General features: G+C 39.6%; 1 protein-coding gene across 3 annotated transcripts; it reads right to left on the bottom strand.

The window, feature by feature from the left end:
• myom1a (myomesin 1a (skelemin)) lies at positions 1-25,818 on the bottom strand. 3 transcript variants are annotated; one of them, XM_028592256.1, is made up of 38 exons: positions 25,663-25,818; positions 24,108-24,315; positions 20,236-20,376; positions 19,915-20,101; positions 19,645-19,802; positions 19,321-19,413; positions 19,067-19,155; positions 18,737-18,781; positions 15,422-15,583; positions 15,119-15,280; positions 14,406-14,547; positions 13,862-14,061; positions 13,716-13,772; positions 12,687-12,811; positions 12,254-12,437; positions 11,900-12,071; positions 9,578-9,699; positions 8,459-8,655; positions 8,136-8,262; positions 7,353-7,537; positions 7,054-7,168; positions 6,651-6,807; positions 6,401-6,507; positions 5,928-5,972; positions 5,687-5,823; positions 5,442-5,586; positions 5,128-5,187; positions 4,972-5,039; positions 4,722-4,847; positions 3,962-4,042; positions 3,609-3,696; positions 3,474-3,512; positions 3,147-3,252; positions 1,788-1,951; positions 1,653-1,689; positions 1,368-1,390; positions 877-932; positions 1-710 (listed from the first exon to the last, which is right to left on the bottom strand). In XM_028592256.1, exons 2-38 carry the CDS (start codon positions 24,260-24,262, stop codon positions 441-443), a joined length of 4,527 nt encoding a protein of 1,508 aa, XP_028448057.1. In that variant the 5' UTR covers positions 24,263-24,315; positions 25,663-25,818; the 3' UTR covers positions 1-440. The 3 variants fall into 3 exon arrangements, with proteins under 3 accessions (XP_028448057.1, XP_028448059.1, XP_028448058.1); XM_028592258.1 differs by lacking the exon at positions 24,108-24,315; XM_028592257.1 differs by lacking the exon at positions 3,962-4,042 and having other exon boundaries at positions 25,663-25,817.
• Positions 25,819-25,990: the final 172 nt, after the last annotated feature.

Genomic DNA, 25,990 nt, shown 5'->3' with positions numbered 1-25,990 from the left:
GAAAGCCATTACATCAGGTTTTTTTTCCCTTTATTTCTTTTTACAGTGAATAAACCTCAGGCATAACTTGGTTTCACAGGTTCAAGGTTTTCCAAATGTGAGAATAGTTAAAAAAAAAAAAAGATAAAACCTTAATCTTGCTGGCTTTCATTGCTAAAACAAAGATTAATGACAGATCAACCACCTCCCATGATTAAACTTCACATGTAACATGCAACTACAAGCACACAATTATCCTCTCTACCACATTCATTGTTTGCTTCCTCAACAAGCAATGCCCAAAGCTCTTTAGCCCAGCACATAAAGACACAGGAGGAAGCAGCTGTATTAATCATTTATTTAAACTGCTAAGTGCACCGGCATGTGCCGGGGGTAAAATGCTTCGGAGATAGCCCAGTCGTTCATCTTTTCTGCTTTATTTCATTACACTTCATCATCCTTTAGCCTTTCTTCTCCTCCTTGTTCTCCTCCTCTTCTGGGTTGTAGACGCTGACGGTGAACTCGCCAGCTTCTGTGCCGTACTTGTTCTTGACCAGGAGGGCGTATTTGCCTGAGTCAGCCGTGGTGACAGCGGCGATTGTGATGCTGGCAAACTTGCCGTGCTCGAACTTGAGTTTGTAGCGCTCGTCAGATACCAGCTCTCTATCGTTCTTCGTCCAGCTGACCTCAGGTACCGGCTCGCCCCAGACATTGCCAGTCAGGTTCAGGGACTAAAGAGAAAAAGAAGATTGCAGGGGTTTGATGTCTGTCATACACATCTGGATTCCACAGAGTTCAGAGGGAAGAGACGCTCCAACATGAGACAATATAAAAGAAAGAGGAAGGTGAGACAGAGAGTTTAAGTGTATTAGCACACTGAATATCTCATTGATTTACCTTGCCCTCTTGGATCGCAACCACATCTGGCAAGCCTCCAACAACACGAGCGCGATCTAAACAAGAAATACAATAATGAGCCAAGATGCAAATGTCAACCATCAGTCAGCCAGTCAAGCTGTGGAGAATTTGCCTGTTGACAATGTATTATTACCCGACACTGACTGTTGAACTGTTGAACCATCCTTCATAAAACACACAATATTTGTAACTCTATTGCACAAAGGACATTTTAATTATGCTTTGGCTGGAAATGTCTTTTCTTCAATTCCACATTGCAGAAATATAGCCATTTCATCTTCTGGAAAACCATTTTCCATGAATGAGATCTAGTTATTATGATGGCCAATACACTCATGTATCTTCAATTCCACTGAACCACACTATACAATTCTATTAAAACTGAAATAGCCTCTACATCCAGAAAAATGTTACATAACGTCATAGAGCCATGTCTCTTGGGAGAAACCAAAGAATAAATAACCACTTACTTCTCTCTGCGATTGCTGCCGCCCTGTGGAAGGAAGGACACAGGCATTGTCAGAAGCATCCTAGAATGGTATATCAGGCAGAACAGTGGCCAACATTTTCCCCCTAAAGCTATACAATTTGAGGAAATATATTTTGAGGGCTTCTGAAAGGGTTTACAAAGTACATATTCTAGTCATAGTCTATTTTAAGTTTGTGATGACTGTTAGTATTTATTTGTGTAACCATCCGCTTCAAACAGAAATTCACAGCAGACAGATCGAGTCAGATCAAGTTTGTTTACTTACTTGAGCCTTTGGAATTCTTCAAATGCCTCTTCCCATGCTGCACCAGAAACCATAAACGTATTATTGATAATAGTTACATAAAAAAAACTATCAGCATAAAGCAATGTGAAGCATTTTCTTTAAAGTTTCACTCACCCTTGCCACTCAGATCAAAGACTCTCTTTACACCGTCCTTGCCATCAAAGATGTCCATGGTGTATTTGCCCTTGTCCTTCTCAGTGGGCTCATTGATTTTAAGCCAAAGCTGCTCTCCTGTGACTCCAGACTTAACTCTCTCGGAGGCGGCAATCTTAGCATCTCTAATGGAGAAATGGGGAGCATAGAGATCAATTTAGGTTGGACTGTTTACTGAAAGTATCAAGTACACTGAAAAGACAGATTCAGACAGGAAAGCAGTAATTGCCGTTGACACTGAAAATCTGCACAATCGTCCTTGTATTATACCACAATGAGATATTTGATACAGGTGGCCTGTATCAATACCAGTTGGTGAGATTTAGCCCCCTTCTGTGGATTTTTTTCATAGAATTTATCGGAAGATGTTGCAGGAGAGCTGAGATTGACAATTACAGTCAAAGTAGTCCAATTTAAAAACTGTCTTACTGTGCAATATTAGTAATCAGAAACTATGTATCTATGGAAGCAAAAAATATATAGTGAATGCAATGATTCTCCCTCATATTACATATATTGCTTTACTTATTGGTCACAGACATGTAAAACCACCCTAAAGCCTACGGAGATCATATACAGTACATGCAACGTTTGAAGCCTTTTCTTTTCCGAGCATCACATGGCTGGAAAAGACTTCCAACTGATTTGAAAGAGACTTAAAACCTGTGTTTCTTTTACTAGAAAGCTGAAAAATTGACTGTTGGAGAAACAACAATGCCAACATGATATTTGATATCTTTTGTGATATATTTTTTGCTACATAAGTCCTTAGTATTTGCTTATAAGAATACATTTCTGTCCTTTGTGATGTTAAGTTCTGACTGTTGTACGTATGTGCTTGTATATGTCTGTTTTGTAATTGTTTTCTTTCTCTGATGCTGTATCCTACTGTACATGTGCTTTGATGTTGTTTTGTCTCGTTTTTGTTCGTCTTGTTGTTTTATTTTAATGTATAACAACTTATTCAGGGACTGCAGAAATTTGCATTTCTTTTGCCAAATCTGACTTTCATTATATTAATCTGTTTTATACCTGAGAAATAAACCAATAAAAAAAGTCAAGTAAAGCTAATATTTTATAACACCGGTGAAGATATTTCACATAGTGTAGATACAGCATATTTCATTATCCAGTGCACGGACACCACACACAAATTCAGGATCCAAGTTTGGTTTCATCAGCATTAACCTACACAGTTTTAAATGGTTGTGTTTATATTGGTTCAGTGGAAGTGCACTTGTTTGCCAGACAGGAGATTTAAAAAAAAAGAAAAAAAAAAGGATGTCAAATATGTACGTGAATAAGGTTGATTTTACATACTTTTGGAGCCAACCAACACGCAGTTCCTCATTGTAATATGTGACCATAGAGGAGAGGATGATGCCATGTTCAGTACTGACGACTGTGATTTCAGAGGAGGAGTTGGCTGGAGGGAAAAGAATAAAAAGGCAGGTATTTATCTACATCCAATGGAAACCATATGGATTAATAGTATATAATACTGCATAAAATATTTCAGTCTCTATTTGTTAATATTTCATGGAGTGGGAAAATATACTGTAAATATGCACATTCTGCTTCTGTCGGTGCTTTTCTAGTGTGTGGTGCTTCATCACTGCTTGGTAAGTGCGAAGTTAAATGACTCACCAATAACCCTGAACAGCTCATTCATTACAGCTTGGTATCCTGGGAAAAAGGATGATAACAGCAATTATTATTATACTTTTTTTTCAAGACTGATTTCCACTTTTACACTCACAAATTTCATGAAAGAGACTTTACCTGCATCTGTCAGATTGAAGGTACTCTTATCTTTGCCTCTGTCGTCCCTCAGGATGACCCCGTAAATACCTGCATCTGCCTTGGAGATCTAGAGTTTAAGTAAAAGCAGCTTTAGTATCCTTGAGACAGTAAATAATTCCCTTCTAAATCAAACAGAGGGGAATGCAGTATGTTGGGACAGATAATAAGACAGTAGAACAGCCAGACAGAGACCAACTGAGCAGAAAAGGCAAGCTTTTCTCCTGCCCGGGATGCTGCAGGCGTTAAAATGAAAACATGAAAACAGTAAGACGACGAGGACACATGGAGAAATTATAGGCGTAAACTTATGGCAGCAAAGATTATGTCCACACTTTGGGTCTTGGTGGTGGGGGAACGTCCTCTGCAGTTGGCTTTTTTCCTTTTTCTTTCGGTTTCTCCTGCTTAATAACCCACTGTGAATTAGACAGATAAGCCAGTTAATTGAAGTGCGATTGACAGGAGTGGCGATGGACAAGCCGCCTCTCCTTAGCTCATGCAATGACACCAACCCTCTCTTTATGAGTAATGTTTATACAGTTTCAATGTACAAGTACCTTGAAACATCAATTTAACTTAATTGGCACCAACACTGTCTGACAGACCACATGGATATCATTAAAAAAGGACAGCTTTAAAATGTTTAAGTAAATTGGCCAGAGAAGTTAAATTGAATATAGTGTTAGAAATGAAGTGTATGAATTAATCACACAGATAAACCATATAATGTATTTACACTATATGGGCATAGATGTTGAAAAGCATGACATATACGTGTATAATGTAAAATATATAATTAAAAGTAAAAGCTCCAAAATAGGTAGTCCGTTGTACCCAACGTGTTTTATTCTGATTCCCAAATACGACATGCTGACGTGCTGACTCCAGCAGCACTCCAGCAGGACTCGGGAATGTGGATATGTTTTAGAAGTGTTTCACCATTTATGATTCTGTGTGTCAGAGAGGGATGGTTGGCAGCGTAGCATCTAGTCTGGGTCTACGATTGAAGCATCAGCTGCATCAGTCAGCTGCCCTTTACTCATAAGCTCACAACTCTTCCCAATGTACAGTACGGCCTCTGTCTAATGGGCTGACCTTTCCGATATTAAAGGTCAGATCCCCGTCCTTTCTCTCAATTTTCTGAGCGTCCTCATCATCCTCTGCAATTTCAATGCTGTCCTTAGACCAGGTGATCTCAGTCTCTGGTCTGACATTTCCTATCTGTGGAGCGTAAGAAGAGAGATGGGATTAAGTGTTGTCACCTAAATTGCAACCAGTTGTAATGCTCCTTTAATAAAAGAAAATAATTGACAGCAGTACAAATATCTACAGTTACTTTTATTACCTTGCATTTCAACAGCACATTACATTCTGGAGTAACAGTGAAGCCGAGATACTCGACAAAGTGAGGACCTGTGGATGATGGTCAATGAAATAATTATCAAAACATACTTGTGTAATTAGTGTAAATCTTATGTAATCGAAAAGTAAGATCCCTTACCTTGTTTCCTGACCCATTCTGCCCTTTCAAATTCAGATTTCTTTTGAAGCTCCCTGAACTCTGGATAGCAAAGAGTGCATTGGAAAATCAGCAAACAGACATGACAGTAAGGAAAGGTTGTCTTCTGCTGCCCCACAATGGACAAATACTTTAACTGCAGCAAATGAAATACACCCAGTAAATGAAGGCTTTAAGTGTGTAGCCTTCAAAAGCAATTTGATGGTTGGGCATGTCCATTCCATATACACAATTAAAACTAATATAATGACAAATCTGTATGCATAACATCAACATGGAAGTAAAATCTGCCTTACCATCTCCAATGAGCACCAGACTGGTGGTACCCTTAGCCTTGCCATCCACCAGGTTAAAGGTGAACGTTCCCTCATCTGTGACCTCCAGAGAGTCCATGAACATTTCAATGATGCCAGTGGACTTGTCAAAGTTCATTGTGTATTTCTGGAAGCAAAAAGATGTAGAGAAACCCAGACAAGATCAGTTTGTGGAAGACGTTCCAAAATAGAAGTGGACTCACAGGACGACAAGTACTGATTCCTACCTGTCCCTCAGTAATGATGACATCATTAAAGGCATACTCCACTTGGCAGGCAGAAGTGCATTTCTCCACCTGAGTCCAGAATCGCACGCGACCCTTCTCGAGCAAGTCCATGGCCATTTCACTCTTAAAGGGAATAACTGGAGAAAATCACATTTTTGTAAGCTCTTGATAAATAAAATCTGAGGTCTTGATAAGTGATGGTATTAACAGTATACTGTATGTGATGTGGTTGGATATTCACCAGGGAACTTGTGGTCATGGCTGATGTCCAGAAGACGCTTGAGACCTGTCAAGTAACAACAACAACAAAAAAAAACAACAGAAGCAGCAGCAAAATAGGTGAATGCCAAACCCTTCAGCATCAACCCCTCTACTATTAGTTTTACTGTTTTTTTCTATTTGACAGTATCTTAGAAAAGCACATTATTAATGCTGACAAAAATACTACATGTCAAGTACAACCTTATTATGTGACAACAACTTTGACAGACAGCACTGAATAAGTTGAGAAAACCTTCCAGACAAACACACACACCAGAGTGTAACAGAGGTCAATTTGATGCAGCTGTTGAAAGAGGATAACAGAGACAGGAGTATACACAGTCCATCAAGCCCTCCTCACACCTTTAGCTCTTACGTCACCCAAACAAATGACAAGTGAATCAAGTTTCAGGCGCACAGGAGCAGAGATGCCAAGACTGTGGGCTGACTCACCCTCCTCAGTAAGTGTGTAGCTGGAGGAGATGCCTTCAGTGTTGGTGACCACACAGGAGAATATGCCCAGATCCTCCAGGGAGGGACTGTTGAAGATAGCTCTGGACCTGGGGATGAGGACATGTGGGGACAACAAGGTATGAGGAAAGAGGAAGAACTTTTGCATTTGCACACAAGCCTGGAACAAGAGCAAGAGAGTAAATGTGGTCCCTGGACGTTGCATGAGAAATTGGGCACAAAGGATACTTACTTGCCCTGCTCAGTGATAATAGTCAAGCGAGAGGTGTCTGTTATAGTCTGGTAATTCTTGGACCAAACAAACTCAGAGCCCTCCTTCATTTCAGAGCACTCAAAGATCATAGAGATCACACCATCATCATCGACATCCACATAAATCTCTTTGGTGCCTGAGGAAAGGAGAGTAAATGGTTACAGTGTGTGTGCACCATTGGCAGATTTCAGCTCCTGATTCTCACGATAACATACATTACAGTAGCAAATGATGAAATATTAGATATGACAGTCAGCTTAGAGATATATAAAAAGCTAATTCACCTATCAGTATTGAGAATTAGCCATTTCCCCTAATTTTTCAGAACTGCGTAGGAACACTATGCAACGCAATGTGTGAGTTACATAACAATCACACTCACCAGGGTGAGTCTGGGCCAGGATTGGACCTAAGACTGCTGAGGGCTTTCCAACTCCAGCAAGATTTTGAGCACGTACACGGAAGACGTAGGATGTACCAGCCTTCAGCCCTGTCACCTGAGCCAGCACGTGAGGAGTCGAAGGGAGAGACAGTTAGAGAACACTGTCGTCATTATTTCATACGCACGCACGCACGCACGCACACACACAGGACATGTTGAAAATCAAATTTGACCATCACATCTCAGCTAAAGAATAACCACACACAGATCCAATTAAACTATCTATTCATCCTAATGACCTTCATGTATTTCATCTTGTTGGCCTTCTCATGAGCAGCCTTCCAGCCTTCCTCTCCAGCAGAGGTCTTCTTGACATCCAAATAGTAGCCATTGACAGGAGTGCGGCCATTAAATGCAGGTGGCTCCCACAGGACCACGACAGAGGTGTCACGGACCTCCAGCACATGAAGACCAACAGGAGCCCCTTGGAGGATAAACAGAGATAGTTTGAATGATGTGGGATCATTCCAAAAGATCATTTTGGAATCTCAAACAAACTGTAACTGGTTAAAATAAAAAGAAAATAATGGTTTTAAAAAAGGAATAGAAATTCAGTAAAATAAATTGATATATTTTAAGATGTATTTAAATTGCATTAGTATTAAAAACACACTGTATTGTCCATTTTAGCATAGCACAAAATATGTATGTATTGTATTCTGATCCTATGAATAGGCTATCTGAAATGCATTGTGGAAAAAATACAAAGTGAGGTAACGGTCTCTAGTTTTTTTGGCTTGTTTGGTATATACAATATTAGTAAGAGTAAAAAAAAAAAAGCCCAAGGTGATATCTTCAAATTGCTTGTTATGGCCAACCATCAGTCCAAAGCCAAAAGATTCAGTTTACTATCACAAGGGAAATAATTACATTCTAACAATTAAAAAGCTGATCATGTTTGGCATTTTTATTTAAATAGCTGCAATGATTAATTGACCATGAATAGTTGTCAAATAATCATCTAATTGTTTCCTCTCTAATATCTACTGGCCTAGTTTTGGTGAGCATACTGACTCTCATACCTGCCACAGTAATGGTCCACTCCTTGCACTCCAGAGCTGCACTGGCCAGAGAGGCTTTACTCACGCCGGCCATGTTCATAGCGCGCACCTGGAACTGGTAGAAGACGTTCTCCTTCAGGTTTTCAGCCTAACAGAGAAACAATGCAGATAATGAGAAAGGATTAAAATACATTTTTAGGGCTGGCAAATATACTGCAAACTTGACAAAATCCAGAATGATGACACTGGACATTGTGACTGATAATCACTCCTTCATTCATAGAAAAGCCAAAACAAATTTATTGGAAATTTGGTCAATGTGTGCTTGAAATAAAATAACTTACTTTATAGGAGGTAGTAGTCAAAGCCTTGTGGTTCATTTCATGCCATTTTCCAACAACGTCTCCCTTCACAGTCCTGTAGTCCACAAAATATCCCCTGATATCGGCTCCTCCAGTGCTAGCAGGCGCAGTCCAGGCCAGCACCATGTAGTCCTTTACAGCCTCCACCAGACTCATACCGGTGGGCTTTCCAGGGACGGCTGCGAAGAAAAGTAAATAAGGTGGTCAACATTTTTTTTAAGACAAACTGAAGTGAATTTGTGTGTTAAAGAAGATATTTTTCAGATATTCAGCCCCTATTTGTTTGTTTCCCCGTTAATGAAAAATTCAGTCCGATACATAATCTCATCAAGATGGCCTGGCATTAGCCAAATATTGCATAGATCGTAATCGTCATTAGTCTACAGTTGAACATGCTACATGCTTGGGACACACAAGCAACACACTTTTTCAGGGTCATTGTAATGATTAAAGTACTTACACTCAAGGCCAGAAGCAGGATAACTTTCACGCTACGAAAATCTCCGAAAGCCAGACGAGGCTCTCATTGTGCATGCTCTTTAAGAAAACAATGTTTTAGTCTTCACCTTGGCAAAGAGCAAAACAGAACTCAAGCAAAAACAAATTAATACATAAATCAATACCTGCATACAACAGAAGCATTATTAGAATGTTATCTACTTTGTTATTTAACTTTGTCACTAATAAATGAAGCAATGGGAAACAGCAAAATGACAAAATCCAGTGTTAGTTATGAGTATGTCAGGCAGGCACATGCATATATATCAACCAGCAGTCACATATAAACATGTGCCACTTGCATTCATAAAACTCAAGATATACAAGAAAGAGAAGCTATTTGGCCAGCTAACTCTATCACAACAAAATATTTGGGAATGAAAGATGTATAAAGTAACTGAGAAAATCAATATTGATTACAGATTTTTGATGAGTTAACATGGTGCATGAAAAAAAGATGAGTTCAGAGGTCACGTGTGTAAGTTTTATGTTGCGTGTATATTCTCAGCGATCATTCCCTGAATAAATAAATGTTTAAATAGCTGGGGGGAAGGAGCAGAAGGGGCAAAGTGAATAAGGAAGACGAGCTGTGAGGATACTCACAGATGGCAGCCTGCACAACCACAGCATCAGAATCGGGGGAGCTCTGGCTGTAACCTGCAGCGTTGACTGCCTTGACCCTAAACACGCAGTTTGTTCCGGTAGTCAGGCCGTGGCACACAAACCTATGAAACAGTAGACAAAAGTGAAAAGAGTCATATTATCATAACACTTTGATTTAATCAACATAAAGACTTAGAACTAGTAATTTTCGCAATCTTAACACAAAAAATTAAATGACGACCAAAAGATTAGATTTAAAGGAACACGCCGACTTATTGGGAATTTAGCTTATTCACCATAACCCCCAGAGTTAGACAAGTTGATACATATCCTTCTCATCTCTGTGCGTGCTGTAATGCTGTCTGACGGCTCCAGCGGCATCAGGCCAGCACAGAACATGCAGGTGAATGGTTCCAGCAATCCTACTGCTCCGAATTAAGTGACAAAATAAAGCCAACATGTTCCTATTTACATGTTGTGATTTATAGAGTCACAGCGTGTACAAAAAACAACATAACATGAGACACAGCCGTCTTCTAACTGTAAACAAACCGGGAACTATATTCTCAGGCGGAAGAATATAGTACTTGGGTGGAGTGATATGCTCGCAGCAAGCCTGTTTGAGAATATAGTTCCCGGTTTGTTTACTGTTAGAAGATGGCTGTGTCTCATGTTACGTTGTTTTTTTGTACACGCTGTGACTCTACAATTCACAACATGTAAATAGGAACATGTTGGCGTTATTTTGTCACTTTTGTCACAATTCGGAGCAGAAGGCTAGTTGGAACCAGTTACCTGCAGGATCTGTGCTGGGCTAAGCTAATGCTGGTCCGTCAGGCAGCGTTACAGCACGCACGGAGACACGACTTGTTTTACTCTGGGGGTTACGGTGAATAAGCTAAATTTCCAATAAGTCGGCGTGTTCCTTTAAAGTTAGTTTATGAAGCATTAGTTCCCTTGCTGTTTCCTCTGAAAATTGATAGCCAAAGTAGCTAAGCTAACCAACCTTGACTTTCCAAGCAAGACTTTGTAAGTTTTAAATATATAAATAATTGTTCCTCTCACAAATGAAAAGATTAATTGCTACAACCATCTGTCATGTTCCTGCTTTTATTGTGTGTTTTGTTCATTTGCACTTCCTGTTTTATTTTGACATCATTAGTCGCTCTTATCCCAGGTCACTTGTCTTCCTCCCGTTGTTTGCTTTCCTGCCTGTTTGATTACTGTCCCCGCCCCTAATGTGTTTCACCTGTTTGTTTTCAGCTTCCCCATTCATAAATACTCACCAGTCCCACTTCCCAGTGCCAGATTGTAGTTGAACTTATGTCACTCTCTCCAGCGGTTTTCCCCAGTGTTTGTTTTCCAGTGTTTCTAGACCTTTTGCTTCGGTTCTCGACTACGATTTTTTGCCTGCCGTTTTTGTACCTCTGCCTGCATTTTGTTCTTGGAACAATAAAGACTGTTACTTATGACACCTCTCTGAGTCGTGCATTTGAGTCCGCCGTTGTACCTTGTCACCATCCTTGGTCTGGTATGACCAGTAGCTTGTGGTCGCCACCGTTATACATAATGTCAGCTAATATTTGCAAATATTGTTGTGTAACTGACATTACTGGCTTCACTTAGCTGATTTTAAGACACTACATTTTTCATTACCCCATAATTCACTTGTCACTTAGCACTTAACCAAACATTACACAGTCTTGCTTAAAATTCTGGTACATCTGTAGGTAAGCTAAAACTAGTTAGCTTGCTAAACATTTGGGTCTTAGCAATTCCAGTTTGCAGTTATCAAATTTGAACACCAAATATATTTCAACCAGTAGAACAGCAACAAGAAATGTTTGTATAAAATTCTGGTTTGCTGACAACCATGAGTACATTGTGGTAATGTACTTTTGCAATCAATTCATCTTTTTAAGCACTTAAGAAAGCACATTGCATTCACAAAAGAAAAGTGATTTAGACACTATATCTCGTAATTATGAGTTACTATCTCATAATCAGAGAAAAGATCTTGTAATTACGAGATCAGATCTCGTATAAGATACATATAAAAGATATATTTAAGTAAATAAAAACAGATAAAAACGCATCATTACTCAGTGTTTTATCCTGTAGCCTAAGTTAGCGACGATTGATAACTATAGCTTAACTTTTCTCAAAGAACTTTTTCTCCTAATTATGAGATTAAGTGTTGATGTAATGAGTAATTTATGAGATAAGGTTTCTAACTTTGTTTTTCTTTTGTGAAGCCAATGTGCTTCCGCACTTAACAACTTCTGAATTCATGAAACCAGAATTATCTTCAACTGTATCTACCTGGTCTGCTTGACAGGTTTGTTGTTACAAGGAATCCACTTATCAGTGCCCACCACGGTATATTCAATATAGTAGCCGACCAGGTGTTTGACCTGAGAGGCCCCCCAGGTGACCACCACTGAGGTGTCAGTGTTCCTGGTGGCCACTGGATTGCCTGGAGCTGAGGGCAGGTCTGTTAAGAAAGAGGTTTGTAAGAAAATAAGGACAGGAAGTAAGTAATTACAGTGAGAAGAAAGGGAATATAATGGATTGGGATTACATTTACTAATGAAGGAATATGGCTGAACAATAAACCAGCAATAGCATGAACTCTAACACCTGTACATAATATAAATGCAGGTCTTGCCGGCTCACCCAGTTTATCTCCGACCGTGATCTCTCCTGTGGATACAGAGGCTTCGCCCACGCCAGCGGAGTTGCAGCAGCGCACACGGAAGCTGTAGGATTTCCCCTCTGCCAGGTCAAACAGGGCAAAGCGGGGAGACTTGACTGGCATACCAGTGTTCACCCTCTGCCAGATGTCTGTCCCTAAAATACACTGTGGTCGACAGAGAACCAGTGACGTGTCAATAGCAGATAACACTGTACAGTATATAAAGGAAAGGTAAGAAGGTGCTTAGACCTCCATGCTATTAGTCTTCATGTATAAGTACAATAACATACAAGAGGCCATAGGTATTTCTTAAAGCATTGGTTCCATTTGGCTTGTGGCTTAAAATGAGACAATGTGTGCTTGCAAGTGGCCACTCCTCGTTGCTGGTTGCATGTGTCTAGCATTTCTCTTCACCTTCTCAATGTAATACATGACTCCTTCATGACCCCTTTGAACTGGAGGCTTCCAGGCGAGCACCACGTAGCTCTTGGTTGCCTCGGTAACCACAACATCACTGGGTTCTCCGGGGACAACACCCACTGAGGAGGCAAGAGGAAGTGACTTCAACCAGGTGAATTATACTTAAAGTCACTTGGGCTGGTTATTATTTGAACATTTTCAATACTGATACCTAAACGGTATTTCCAATATTTTATTTTGAGGATTACAATCACGTCTTTCTACAAAACCATTTTTTTCTCCATTTAAAATAATATGCCAAAGTTCTCAAATAAACAGTGTTTAACATTTCACTTAGCAAAAGCAACCATCAAAGAAATTTGCCTGAAGAAAATACAGCCTTTCGTGATTTAGGTCAGGAAATCCATTTAAAGAATCAGTAAACTAGACAAAAAATCTGACCAGACATTTAATACCAGCTTTTGATATTTGAAAGTTTTTACATACTACAGACAAATTTCAGACAATACATAGAAGGTATTGAGGTTTAGATACCCAGCCCTACAAGTAGTAAGTGATTTAAGATGGGGTGAGGGCATCCCCCTTGGTAACAAAATGACCCCTTGTTAACTTGCCGTCCCCTCTATCCATCCCAAGTAGCAGAGAGAGTGCAGGGGCAGAGGGGTTGTTTATTGGATATGTTAGTCTGCCTGATATAATATAATAATATCAAATTTTATACTTTATCTGACTGAGGTATATGTAAGTTAGAATCCAAGGACCGACCATCACTCTGAAATATCAGTAGCCTGACTGTGCTGTGTATTGACAAATGCAAGGCGCTGTCCGTGGGGCAGTCAGTTTTGTCTTGGATCTATAATAATCTTTAAACTATAGCTTATATAAAGGGTTACTTAAACAACCGGTCTTCTCATCACTAGGGTCCTCCCGTTTGGCCATCCCCCCTGTTAATTCTAACATTATGTCACCTTAATAATTTCTTTCCTTCTGTAATCTAAATAACAGAGTTTGAAGCTGTCATACCAGTGGGATCCTCCTCTGTGAACTTGATCATCCCAGTAAAAGGAGCTGAGGGGCCAGCTGTTTGGAAAAGTAAAAGAAATACATGATAAAAGTGCAGTTGTTGGCTTTGTTGCAGTGTGTCAGCGGGACTCTGGTGTGTCTCTCACCTCGTAGACGGGCTCTGTCGGAGGGATCCATGGCAACCACGGCCTCGGAGACACGGGACGGACGGCTGACTCCTTCCTTGTTCAAGGCCCGCACCCTAAAGATGTAAGAACGCCCCTCAACCAGTCCTGTGACAGGGAAGCGCGCATACTTCACTGGGGCGTCATTACACTGAGCCCAGTGGTTAGTGCCCACCTCACACCTGCACAGAAAACACATATAAATTGGATTTGTCACAAGCAACACTGTAATTCACAGTGACTGATTGACAGCTACAGTAGACCGGTAGGGATGTATGTGGGTGTTTTCTGGAAGGGGACATTTATCTGTCAAGATGGCAATTTGGTGGAAATATAGGAGGAATTTGGGCTAGTGGAATGTGCCTGCAGAATAAGTTATTCTACACAGAAAAAGCATAAATAAGACCAGTTGTACTGTAAAATCTGTATGTAGGATTGTACCCTGGCCAAAGAAATCAGATGAAACTAAATAATAATTTCTCCATTAAACAATGAACATAATAAAAGAAAGAGTGGGCTGCCCAACCTGTCAATGTAGTATCCCAGAATGGAGCTGCTGCCCTCCACCGCTGGCTGCTTCCAGGTCACCACCACATAGTCCTTGTTGGCATCATGACAGCGCACATCCAGGGGGGCCACGGGAACCCCCTCCACCTCCACATCGGCATCTGGCATAGCAAAACGCACATATCTAAGAAGGCACGCACTTGTGAGTGCTGCTGTTTCTAAATCAGGCTGATTACATACTCAGTTTCCATTTTCTGACCTTCTTACACCTTTACAGGACAGAATGTGTAGCAGTACTGTATGATAGATTAGTTTATGTCTTAATAACATTAAAGGGAATATCAAAGATTCCCTCTTATGCATAAACCCACTGATTGTTACTTCAGATCACACTCTTTGTGGCGACCTTTCCGACACGCAGACAAATATAGAAGCAACATTCCTCAGTAGAAACCAAACACCTCAGAGAGAGCGGTGTGTCACTTAAAGACACAGCAGAATTGAATGGTTTCCTACCAGGTCTGTTTGTGGTGATCTGTAATAAGTTGCTTTACTTTTTACATAACAGTTGTATTGTTCAAAACTGTACAATTCAACACAGACTTGAGGGTAAATGGCTTTATACAGCAGATTAATTACATTTTCAATGTAATACAAAACTAAAAAGCTGGATTTCAAGAGTCCCTCTTGTAATGAAATCAGCTTAGGTGAAATATCGATCGGGCACCTTACCTCTGACAAACACATAAGCAGAGTAGGTGTCAAAGCCGGATTTGGTGTTGACGCGCAGGGTGTACATGCCCTCATCTTCCTTGTTGAGGTGGACAAGTGTTAATGTGGCACGCTCCCCAGACCAGTGTGTGTGCACCCATTTAGAGGGCTTCAAGGGGACAGCTGATAGGGAAGTCAAAACCAAAAGACATGTAATTGGATACATATAGTGGATTAAATAAAACGTTTAATGTTACATGTAGTGTTAACATACATTGGTTAAAAAGGAAGAATTAACTATTTAAATTTCATTTTTCTACTTACAGTTTCTGTACCAGACGACTTCAGGCTGGTATTTTTTCACGGTGGGATAAACAATGACAGTGCAGCCCAGACTCAATGTCTCGCCTTCACGGCCAAAAGCCACTTCAAATTTGTCAATGATGGTTGTTTCAAAAGTGACACCATGCTCAGCGCAGAAACCATCTGCAGATGAAAAATAAAGAAATTAAAAACATTACTAGGCTCAGTGGTAGAGCGGTTGCCTGCCAATCAGAAGGTTGGTAGTTCAATCCCTGGCCCTGCAGTCCCATATTAAAGTGTGCTTGGGCAAAACACTGAACCCTGAGTTAACCTTGATGCTGCACCATCGGAGTGTAAACGTGTGTGAGTGTTTATCTGATGAGCAGGTGGCACCTTGTACGGCAGTATCAGTGAATGGTGAATGGTTCCTGTACTATGTAAAAGCTCTTTGAGTAGTTGTTAAGACTACAAAAGTGCTATATAAAAACAGCACATTTTGCTGGAGGGGACGCCAAATGTTGGAGACAGTGTGGGTTTCATGAAGCCAATCACTGGCAGTATCGGGTGATAAAACCTTTCTGGGCAGAGTTTCATAAAGCACTAAAAAGCTTACTAAACACTGATCTGCCCCTGCAATTTTTCACATTAGTTTTTAGGAAATGTTGATTTTCTGGCAAGGCATCCTGATGAACATACAGCGAGGAAAATAAGTATTTGAACACCCTGCTATTTTGCAAGTTCTCCCACTTAGAAATCATGGAGGGGTCTGAAATTGTCATCATAGGTGCATGTCCACTGTGAGAGACATAATCTAAAAAAAAAAAAAATCCAGAAAATCACAATACATGATTTTTTAACTATTTATTTGTATGATACAGCTGCAAATAAGTATTTGAACACCTGAGAAAATCAATGTTAATATTTGGTACAGTAGCCTTTGTTTGCAAGTACAGAGGTTAAACGTTTCCTGTAGTTTTTCACCAGGTTTGCACACACTGCAGGAGGGATTTTGGCCCACTCCTCCACACAGATCTTCTCTAGATCAGTCAGGTTTCTGGGCTGTCACTGAGAAACAGAGTTTGAGCTCCCTCCAAAGATTCTCTATTGGGTTTAGGCCTGGAGACTGGCTAGGCCACGCCAGAACCTTGATATGCTTCTTACAGAGCCACTCCTTGGTTATCCTGGCTGTGTGCTTCAGCTCATTGTCATGTTGGAAGACCCAGCCTCGACCCATCTTCAATGCTCTAACTGAGGGAAGGAGGTTGTTCCCCAAAATCTCGCAATACATGGCCCCGGTCATCCTCTCCTTAATACAGTGCAGTCGCCCTGTCCCATGTGCAGAAAAACACCCCCAAAGCACGATGCTACCACCCCCATGCTTCACAGTAGGGATGGTGTTCTTGGGATGGTACTCATCATTCTTCTTCCTCCAAACACGGTTAGTGGAATTATGACCAAAAAGTTCTATTTTGGTCTCATCTGACCACATGACTTTCTCCCATGACTCCTCTGGATCATCCAAATGGTCATTGGCAAACTTAAGACGGGCCTTGACATGTGCTGGTTTAAGCAGGGGAACCTTCCGTGCCATGCATGATTTCAAACCATGACGTCTTAGTGTATTACCAACAGTAACCTTGGAAACGGTTGTCCCAGCTCTTTTCAGGTCATTGACCAGCTCCTCCCGTGTAGTCCTGGGCTGATTTCTCACCTTTCTTAGGATCATTGAGACCCCACGAGGTGAGATCTTGCATGGAGCCCCAGTCCGAGGGAGATTGACAGTCATGTTTAGCTTCTTCCATTTTCTAATGATTGCTCCAACAGTGGACCTTTTTTCACCAAGCTGCTTGGCAAATTCCCCGTAGCCCTTTCCAGCCTTGTGGAGGTGTACAATTTTGTCTCTAGTGTCTTTGGACAGCTCTTTGGTCTTGGCCTTGTTAGTAGTTGGATTCTTACTGATTGTATGGGGTGGACAGGTGTCTTTATGCAGCTAACGACCTCAAACAGGTGTATCTAATTTAGGATAATAAATGGAGTCGAGGCGGACATTTTAAAGGCAGACTAACAGGTGTTTCAGGGTCAGAATTCTAGCTGATAGACAGGTGTTCAAATACTTATTTGCAGCTGTATCATACAAATAAATGGTTAAAAAATCATATATTGTGATTTCTGGATTTTTTTTTTAGATTATGTCTCTCACAGTGGACATGCAAAATAGTAGGGTATTCAAATACTTATTTTCCTCACAGTATATAAGCACTCACAAGGTACTGGTTACTTCCTGAACCCCTCCACAATACTGCCTGAACCCCCAGCAATACAGGAGTGGATAGATATAATAATTGAAATTTATTTTATGGAAAATATTACTTTTTCTCTTCCGTCTTCAGAAAAATGTGTTCATTAAATTCTGGACAAAGTGGGTCATACACATAAGGCCCTTTCAGCCAGATTTTGTGAAGGTTTTGAATCAGTGAGCCTATAATGTTTAATTCTAGCAAACCTCTTTGATCTTTATTCTATTTTCTCTCAAGTCTCCCCTGACATATTTTTCTTTGCTCTTGTGTGCACACTTTACCTCTCGCAAAATATACAAATTAATTTGTAAAAACGTGTGGAAAATGTCCAGATGTATGTTGTCCTGATGTATTTTCTGTAATAAAAACTTCTGTCCTAATTTTATTTTTTAAAACCCACTGCTATGAAAACATTGAACTTGCATTAATTGACTGGTTGAACACTTTGGGGGTGCGCAGCAAGTTGCAGACACAAAACTAACAAATACCTTATGGTGAATGTGTTTTTTTTTTACACATGTAGCAGACATTATTATTCATTTGAAGCTGTGTTTTTGTGCAAGTCCAACATTTACTCCCTTTAGCTCTGATTTTGGTCTCCACCAACTCCTTAGTAAAAATATCTGTCTCTTTAGCTGCTAAATGCTTAACTGTGTTCAGCTGCTAGTTGGTAACTTTGTCCGTCTGCCATTTGAAGTTGAGCAGGTAGTGTATAGTGGGTTTTAGAGCTTGTTTTCTGAAAACAGCTGCCTGCTTTGGCTGGAGATGGGGCTGATAAACAAAATGAGCTAACAGATGCTAAAACACTCCGCAGAGCTGAGAGTGACTGGAGAGTTCTCTGAGTTTGTAACTATGAGCAATGGCTTTCACGTTACACATTTTTCTATTGTTTATATAAATAAAAACATTTGATTAGTGCAGCTTTAGTTTGTACTTGCATTATTTTATGTCTAATGTAGAGTACTTTTAATTACCCTTTGAAATGTGAATTGAAATGGCTTCACTTAAAAACTAAAAATAATTATTTAAAGTGACTCACGTGGTTTAGGATCGAGTGGGCCTGCTTCCTTGCCCTCCTGGAACCCTGCAGAGAAATATATTGTTCAGTAACTGTGTTGTATCAATAACAAGAGATTTAAGTGACACACAGTTGACAATAGAAAATATGCTACACTTTAAGCATGATATTTAGGACTTTTCCTTTAGTCAAACATGTTCTACCAGATCCTAACACAACTATTTGGAACAGTTGGGACATGTTGTGTTTACAGTGGTGTTAATTTAAACCTCTACTTTAAACTTTGACCTCTAACCGGAGGATAGAGCAGCAGCTGCAAAGAAGACAGACGAGAAAAAAACGGTAACCTACTTTTGACAACAATAGTAGCCACAGAGGAAACTTCCCCTTTCACGTTGAGGGCAGAGACATGATACTGAGCAGTGTCGATGAAATCACAGCTGAAAATAAAACGTGCAGACATGGTGAATTACCTGCATCTCATTTGCATTCATCACTCTGCAGAATATTTTCATAAAATATTCAGTTTGGGGTAATGTGCATTTTTGGGTACTTCTCATGAATTCCAACAGAGGCCGTGCAGTGAGAGCTTAATGATTACCTACTTCTTGATCTCCAGGGAGTGCATGTTGTAATTGCTCTCGACTGCGTACTTCTCGGGGTGAGCCTTGGCATCAATGAGCACATTGTTTTTGTACCTTGGAGACAGCAGAAAGACAGCTGTTTTTTTTTTCAGTCGTCTTCAGAATCTGTGATTGCATTGGGGTGTGTGTGTTCATGTTGCGACAGTGGAAAACCGATTTGGCTGATGACGAGAGCTTTGGATGGAAACTTCTCTATGACACACACATGACTGATTGCCTCTCATCGGCCTCTTTTTCTTGTGACTCAGAGAAGGTGGGGACCAGTGAACTTGGAGTGTGTCTTACCAGGCAATCCTGGGTTTAGGCCATCCAGCCACTGTGCAGTGCAGCTTGACAGTCTTGCCCTCCCAGACAGTCTGTCCACGGGGCTTGACGATAAACTCTGGACGGTGTGTCAGGCTGTCTGGGTTCATTTTCTTACGGAACTCTGCCCACTCCTCCATCTAGAGCAAGAGAGTGGAGTCAGATTGTCATTTAAAGCTCATGAGCATTTCATGTGAACGATTTGATTATTTGAAAATGGACACATCCTTGTTATTGCAAATTGCAAATTACCGTCTTGCATAGTTCCATGCGTTCGGCAGATTCCCTGATATGAGTTGTTCTTGTTCTCTTCTCCACTTTAACCTCCATAGCCTCCCTGGCCTCCCTGACAAACAGGTTCCTCATGGCCACATAGTTAATCCCCTCCTCAGTAACATTCTCCTCCTGGGCCTCCGTCAGACCGCGGACAACATCATGACTGGTGCACGACAAACCACCAATGTGAGAGCAGTTTAGACTTACAGTGAAATATGAAATTATCTAATTTAGTGTCATCAACTGCGAAACAATTGTACATTATCAATATCAGCGTTTTGCAGTGTCCTCACTCACCTGGCTCTAAATACGGGAATGACATAGCCGATAACTTCCTTATCTGTGTCCATCGCCAGGTAGGTGCGTTTGGCTCTCTTGGGTAGCGGGCTCAGTTTAACCACCTCCTTCCCCTTCTCTGTCTTCACAGTGGTCTGCAGTCTTAGACGTGACAGACAACAATCACAACACTTGCACTACATACACCAACATGCATCATATGGTATTTCCAAACAGAGTTTATGGTGTACACTTTTCTACATAAAAGCCACATTGTACCTTAAAGAATAGGGCTAATAATGTTATTTTTTTAAATTATTTTTAATAAATCCCATGATTGCCATCAACAAATTAATCCTACTATTTGTATTGTCTGTGTAGCCAAAGTCTGATATAGCTTATTCCTTTGTGCCATAGACCTCCATTGTTGTACCAAAACTATTAAAAACACATAAGTAAGCCATACTGTTGCACTGGGTGATGAAAATGGGAACTGTAGTTTATTTTGAGTCAATCCCACATACACCGTCCTTCTGCTGTAAATACTAAAGTGTATTAATCTGCAGCTCAAAACAGTCCCCAACAAAAACACTATTTATTCTTGTTTCAGTAACATGTGCATCAAACTACAGTGCCCTGTGTTTTTAGGAAATTACTGGGTCTTATTTAAAATTTAAACAATATATTTGTGACCCCGTTCAGTAGTATCAAATAAGCTTGGGGCTGAGGGGCTATACGCAGGGGCTGGTATTTTTTGTTGACACTAAAAATAATGCCATTGTTATCCGTTGATTGAATATACCTTCCTGTAACTAACTTTTCTATTGCTTAAACCATAGCAGACAAATGTTACAAACTAAATTCCAATATTAATTACTGATTACTACTGACTGGTTCAGTATTATTAATTAAAGATGAACGTTTGGATAAATTACATCTGTAAAAGGAGGACAGACAGGACTAATTTAAATGTAACTTCTACAGTTGTTTGTAATGACAAAAAATGAGACAAAACATACCTAACAGAAAGATTGCAAAGCTGCAGTGGAAAATAAAAATGATGACCTATATGAACCATACTTCCTCTCTGCATTTATAAAACTTTAAATACGTGTGCTGTTTCTATAAAGACACATTCAGAATATGCTGTATTCAAAAATGGAAGATGCATTTCTTTCCATCTTCAAGAACACTGACCCATATTATACTCTGACTCATTCACCTATCAGCCTCTCAGGCCTCCCTTATTGTCCACTGGGTTTATAAATGGAGCCGAAACTGGTGCATATGCAGCAGGGTAGAAAGATTAATTTTAAAGCCCTGCTTTCACTCAATCTCTTTCAAGTCTGTCCTAGTCTATTCATTTGGCCTAGAGGAGTAGTGGCATAACGTGGCTTTGATACACTCTATTCAATACTGGCGAGGAGGGATCAAGTCGTTGGAAGGATCTAATAGCACAGCAGAGACAGACAGACCTCAGTCTCACAAAAGATTTTCTACAGTGTCGAGAAGTTATTTATACTGCTGACTCACCAGGTGTTCTGAAAAGAAGTCTTTGGTTCAGTGTGTAAGAAAGTCAATGGTATAAAAAGTTTTACTGCTGATAAAAGCAGTCTGAGAAGCTAAAGCATGTGTCAATCTTAAGATTGGAATAACAAAACTGGAATCTTTTGTATGCAATTTATTATTTCTACCAGAAACAAGATGTAGGACTAGTTACACATTTTTAAAAGAGACTAACACTGACCAGTCAACTTGACGATGGATACTAGAGCTATTAGCTATTAAACGTCCGTGGAAGCCAGAGTACAACCGTTTACAATTTCATGACTTCAATACAGTGTCTTTACAGTTGGCCTAATGGCAACATCTCATGTCCTGCCTACAAAAATAGTTTGGCTGTCCATGAATATATCTGGCAGCCATTCACTACAGCTGAAATTCCTTCCCTGACCCGTTTAGAAAGCTCTCATGGTTCCAACATGCACACTAAGCCCTAGAACCTCTGACCATATTACATGTTGACAAGAGTTAGTGATACCACGGAACATACAGTATACATCAGTCTAAGGTGTTTGACAGACAGTGCTTCTTTCACACTTACACTTACTCTAGACTTTACTTTGATCAAGCCTCATTTGATTCTAACACAGAATTTCACATACAAGCGAAATTAAATGAAAATCTGACTAAACATAATAGAAGTAACAAAACACCAGACCATTCAATGGAGTGATAACATTCGAAACAGGTGGTTTATACCTCTATTATTTCTAGTGACATGTTTAGTTTTGCACACATTCTTCCTGCAGAAGACCTGTGGTATAAAGCAAAAACTGGAAAGAGTAAGGAAATCTATATCTCTCTAAAACAATTATTGCAATTGTTGATTAATCGGACGATCATTTTTTTCGTTTGGTCTCTAAGAAAGCAGTGAAACATGTACAGTGCAATTTGCAAGTTAACATCTTCAAATTTCTTATTTTGTCCAATCAACAGTCCAAAAGCCAGAGATATTTAAGTTCACATCATGGAAAACAAACTTAGCTACTTAGCTTCAGACTACTCTTAAGATGGTACAAATTAAAGTAAACTAAAAGGCACTTAGAGAGCGCAGACCTCAACCGAGGCGTGCCCTATTTCACAATGTTAATGCAGTGTTAATTTTCCCAGTGGGGAACTAACTTTTCTGATTATTGCAGCACCAGATGAATGCGGCACAATTGCCCTATCTCGCAATGTTAACAAAAAATGATTTGTGTATCCGCCCCAGATTCATTAAAATCTGGCCAGTAGTTTTCCTGTAGTCCTGCTGAAAAATATTATTATGCAAAAAACATAACCTCCTTGGCGGAGATACACGTACATAGGGCTGTGCAATTAATCAAATTTTTATTGCGATTTTGGCTCCCAACGATCACAAAAACAATGTAATTATGAAAAAATTAGTATTTTGCACATTACATTTTGCAAGTAAACTCTTATTTTGTCTTCTGTTCTGAAGGGGAATTCAAAAAGTTCAATGGGAAAAGTAATAAAGGAAATGTCACAGTTCAAGGTGTTTTCACTGTTTTTTAAGTTCAATAAATGCCACATCTTTCCAAAAGTCAATGAGTAATCTTATTGAATAATTGTGATTTCAATATTGACCAAATAATAATCAAGCAGTGCTCTTTCTGATAAATACATGAGCACATTACTATTGCTATGTAGATTTAATAGTTACAAACATTACAAACAGCCCAGTAGACTCAAGACTTGACACTTGGACTTGACTCAGACACTTCAGTAAAATCCTGGAACAATAATATTGTATAATTGTGCAACTAAGTATTCAATTATTAGGCCTTTGCATAGAAATAGAAAGATTACTTGCATTAAGCTTTGTAAAAACACAAATAACAGAAATATATACTGGTATTATTGGTCAGCATTTAGAGACTTGTAGAGATTTGTATCTTGACTTGTAATTTGCATATACAGATAGGCAGACTTGGGCCTTGACTTGAAACTTGGCCCAAAAGACTTAAAAATGAGCTGTTCTGCAACAGCTTCAAGGAGAACAATATGTGTTCTTAGAAAAATACAAAACCCTGACACCATTAAAAAATGAACATGTACAGTATGGGCAGATGAAGACCAGCGGAAAGACATCACCTGCTCTACATAAAAACACACTTTGAGCTGCATGTTTTCTCTCTCCATGCTGCCGAACACCATTCACACCATACCAAAGTACAGTGTTGAATATTTGAAAGAGGTCTGCTTGAATGCATTCACCACTTCCGAGGTTATGGAAGTAGTAGGTTGCATTAAGAGAACCCCATTTTTGCATATTTCAAATATCAACCATCTCATAAGCATTTTGGACCTTTCGCCTCACATCCTCTTACCGACGGCTGGAGGTCTTGTAAGTGGAGAACGACTGCTTGCTAACAGACGACTTGGTGCTTAGGTGACAGCTGCTCTCATAGTGATGCTGCTGCTGCTGCTGCTGCTGTTGATGCTGATGCTGCAGCTTCTGCGTCACTTGTACTGATCCTGACATCCTGAGGGCCACTCCGCCAACTTATATGTTGACTGTTCTTTACTTAACCAGCTCTGTGAATCAATCTCATTGTTATTATTACAGACTAAATTGGTTATTTTGGGGTTATTTTAGGGCAGGAGAAGGAGATAGTGAGTAGATATGGTGAAGTAATGGTAAAGTTGTTAAGACAGAGTTATGATTTTTGTTTTGTGTGAGCAGTTAAAGCGTTAGCTCTGGTTAAGATCTACTTCTACTGTGTTGAATGAAGCAGCAGCAGTTAATAAACATTGTTTTCCTCAACACTCTACATGTTGGTTTTGTGTCTTTACAGATTGCACGAGAGTTTAGAGAACATTCACTTCCACATGTGGAATTATAAAAGTGATAAACTTGTGATGAACTGGAAAACAAAGTGTTGTGTGATGTAATCCAGTGACTGATGAGAACATCCAAAGGGAACAGTTTGTGTTTGGGGAATATCTTAATTTAAGGGTTGAATCAATAATAGTCTATATATACTCAAAATACACATAACAGTAATATATTACATTTTGTTAGGTACTAAAGCTGTTAATTATTTTGTTGATTAACCAAATAATCGTTTGGTATATAACTAGTTAAAAAAATACCATTCACATCCGAAAGCCAAAGTTGGCATAGCCTTAAAAAAACAAGAAAACAAGTAAAAACGTTTATCAAGATTGTTGCAGATGCATTTTCTGTGGATTCACCAATCAGTCTACTCTAGTAAGTATAAGGTTATACAGCTTGAAAACATGAGCAGCTCCCATTGGGCATAGGCCCATCATTATGTAACCACAGATCAACATGATATGATCAGCAGTTTATGACAATAGACAGAAAAATGTATTTTCTGATGAGCAACACCTGCAGAAAACAGCGTGTACTGTGTGACTCTTTATTTGTAAAGAGATAGTAACAGTAAACTGGACAGTAAGCAATGAGGGCATAGAGTGCACAAAAAGAAGATCTGAGTCATACAAATTTTGAAGGTTAAGCAAAAGTTAATGGAATAGATTTAGACTCTACTTTTAGGATGACATTTTACTTCAATGACACATGCAGTCTAATCTACAAGGACACCACAGTTATAAATTAGTCAAACCTTGTTAGTATAAGGGACACTAAAAAAAAAATCTGAATTCGAACACATTCTTAAACCAAAAGAATCAATAAAGTGGTTAAAAGAAGGTCTCAGGCCTTACTGATTCAGGATTTTAAAAGACGACCAAATTACATAAGACAGAATAACAATTTCTCGGTATTAGAGACAGACGTATTCATAAATAATAATAATAATAATAATAAAAAAAAAAAAAAAAAAAAATATATATATATATATATATATATATATATATATATATATATATATATATATATATATATATATCACTCACCACGATTAAGAATGTACCAATCCAAAATAGTTGACAATAAGAGAAAGAGTGTGCTATTCCAAAAGTAGATTAAGCAAGTCCAGATCTGGGCAAAGCAGCAGGGTGAGGGGCAGTGGACAGGATGGCAGTCCACTGAACAAAAATAATGCTGCCACTCGGCAGAATGCACAAGACACCGTCAGGACCTTTTAAGGCTGGGACAGCTTTAAATTTAGACCATGAGACCATGAGGAGGGCCTGGCTCTCAGCTGTGTGCTGAGGTGTAGGTAGGCCACTTAAGGCGGAAATGTGGGGTTTTAGGTGTGTAATCGTAGGTCTAGTGAATCAT

This window comes from Perca flavescens, chromosome 12, assembly GCF_004354835.1.
Source record: "Perca flavescens isolate YP-PL-M2 chromosome 12, PFLA_1.0, whole genome shotgun sequence".
NCBI classification, from domain to species: Eukaryota; Metazoa; Chordata; class Actinopteri; order Perciformes; family Percidae; genus Perca; species Perca flavescens.
This window is presented reverse-complemented; position numbering and strand designations above follow the sequence as displayed.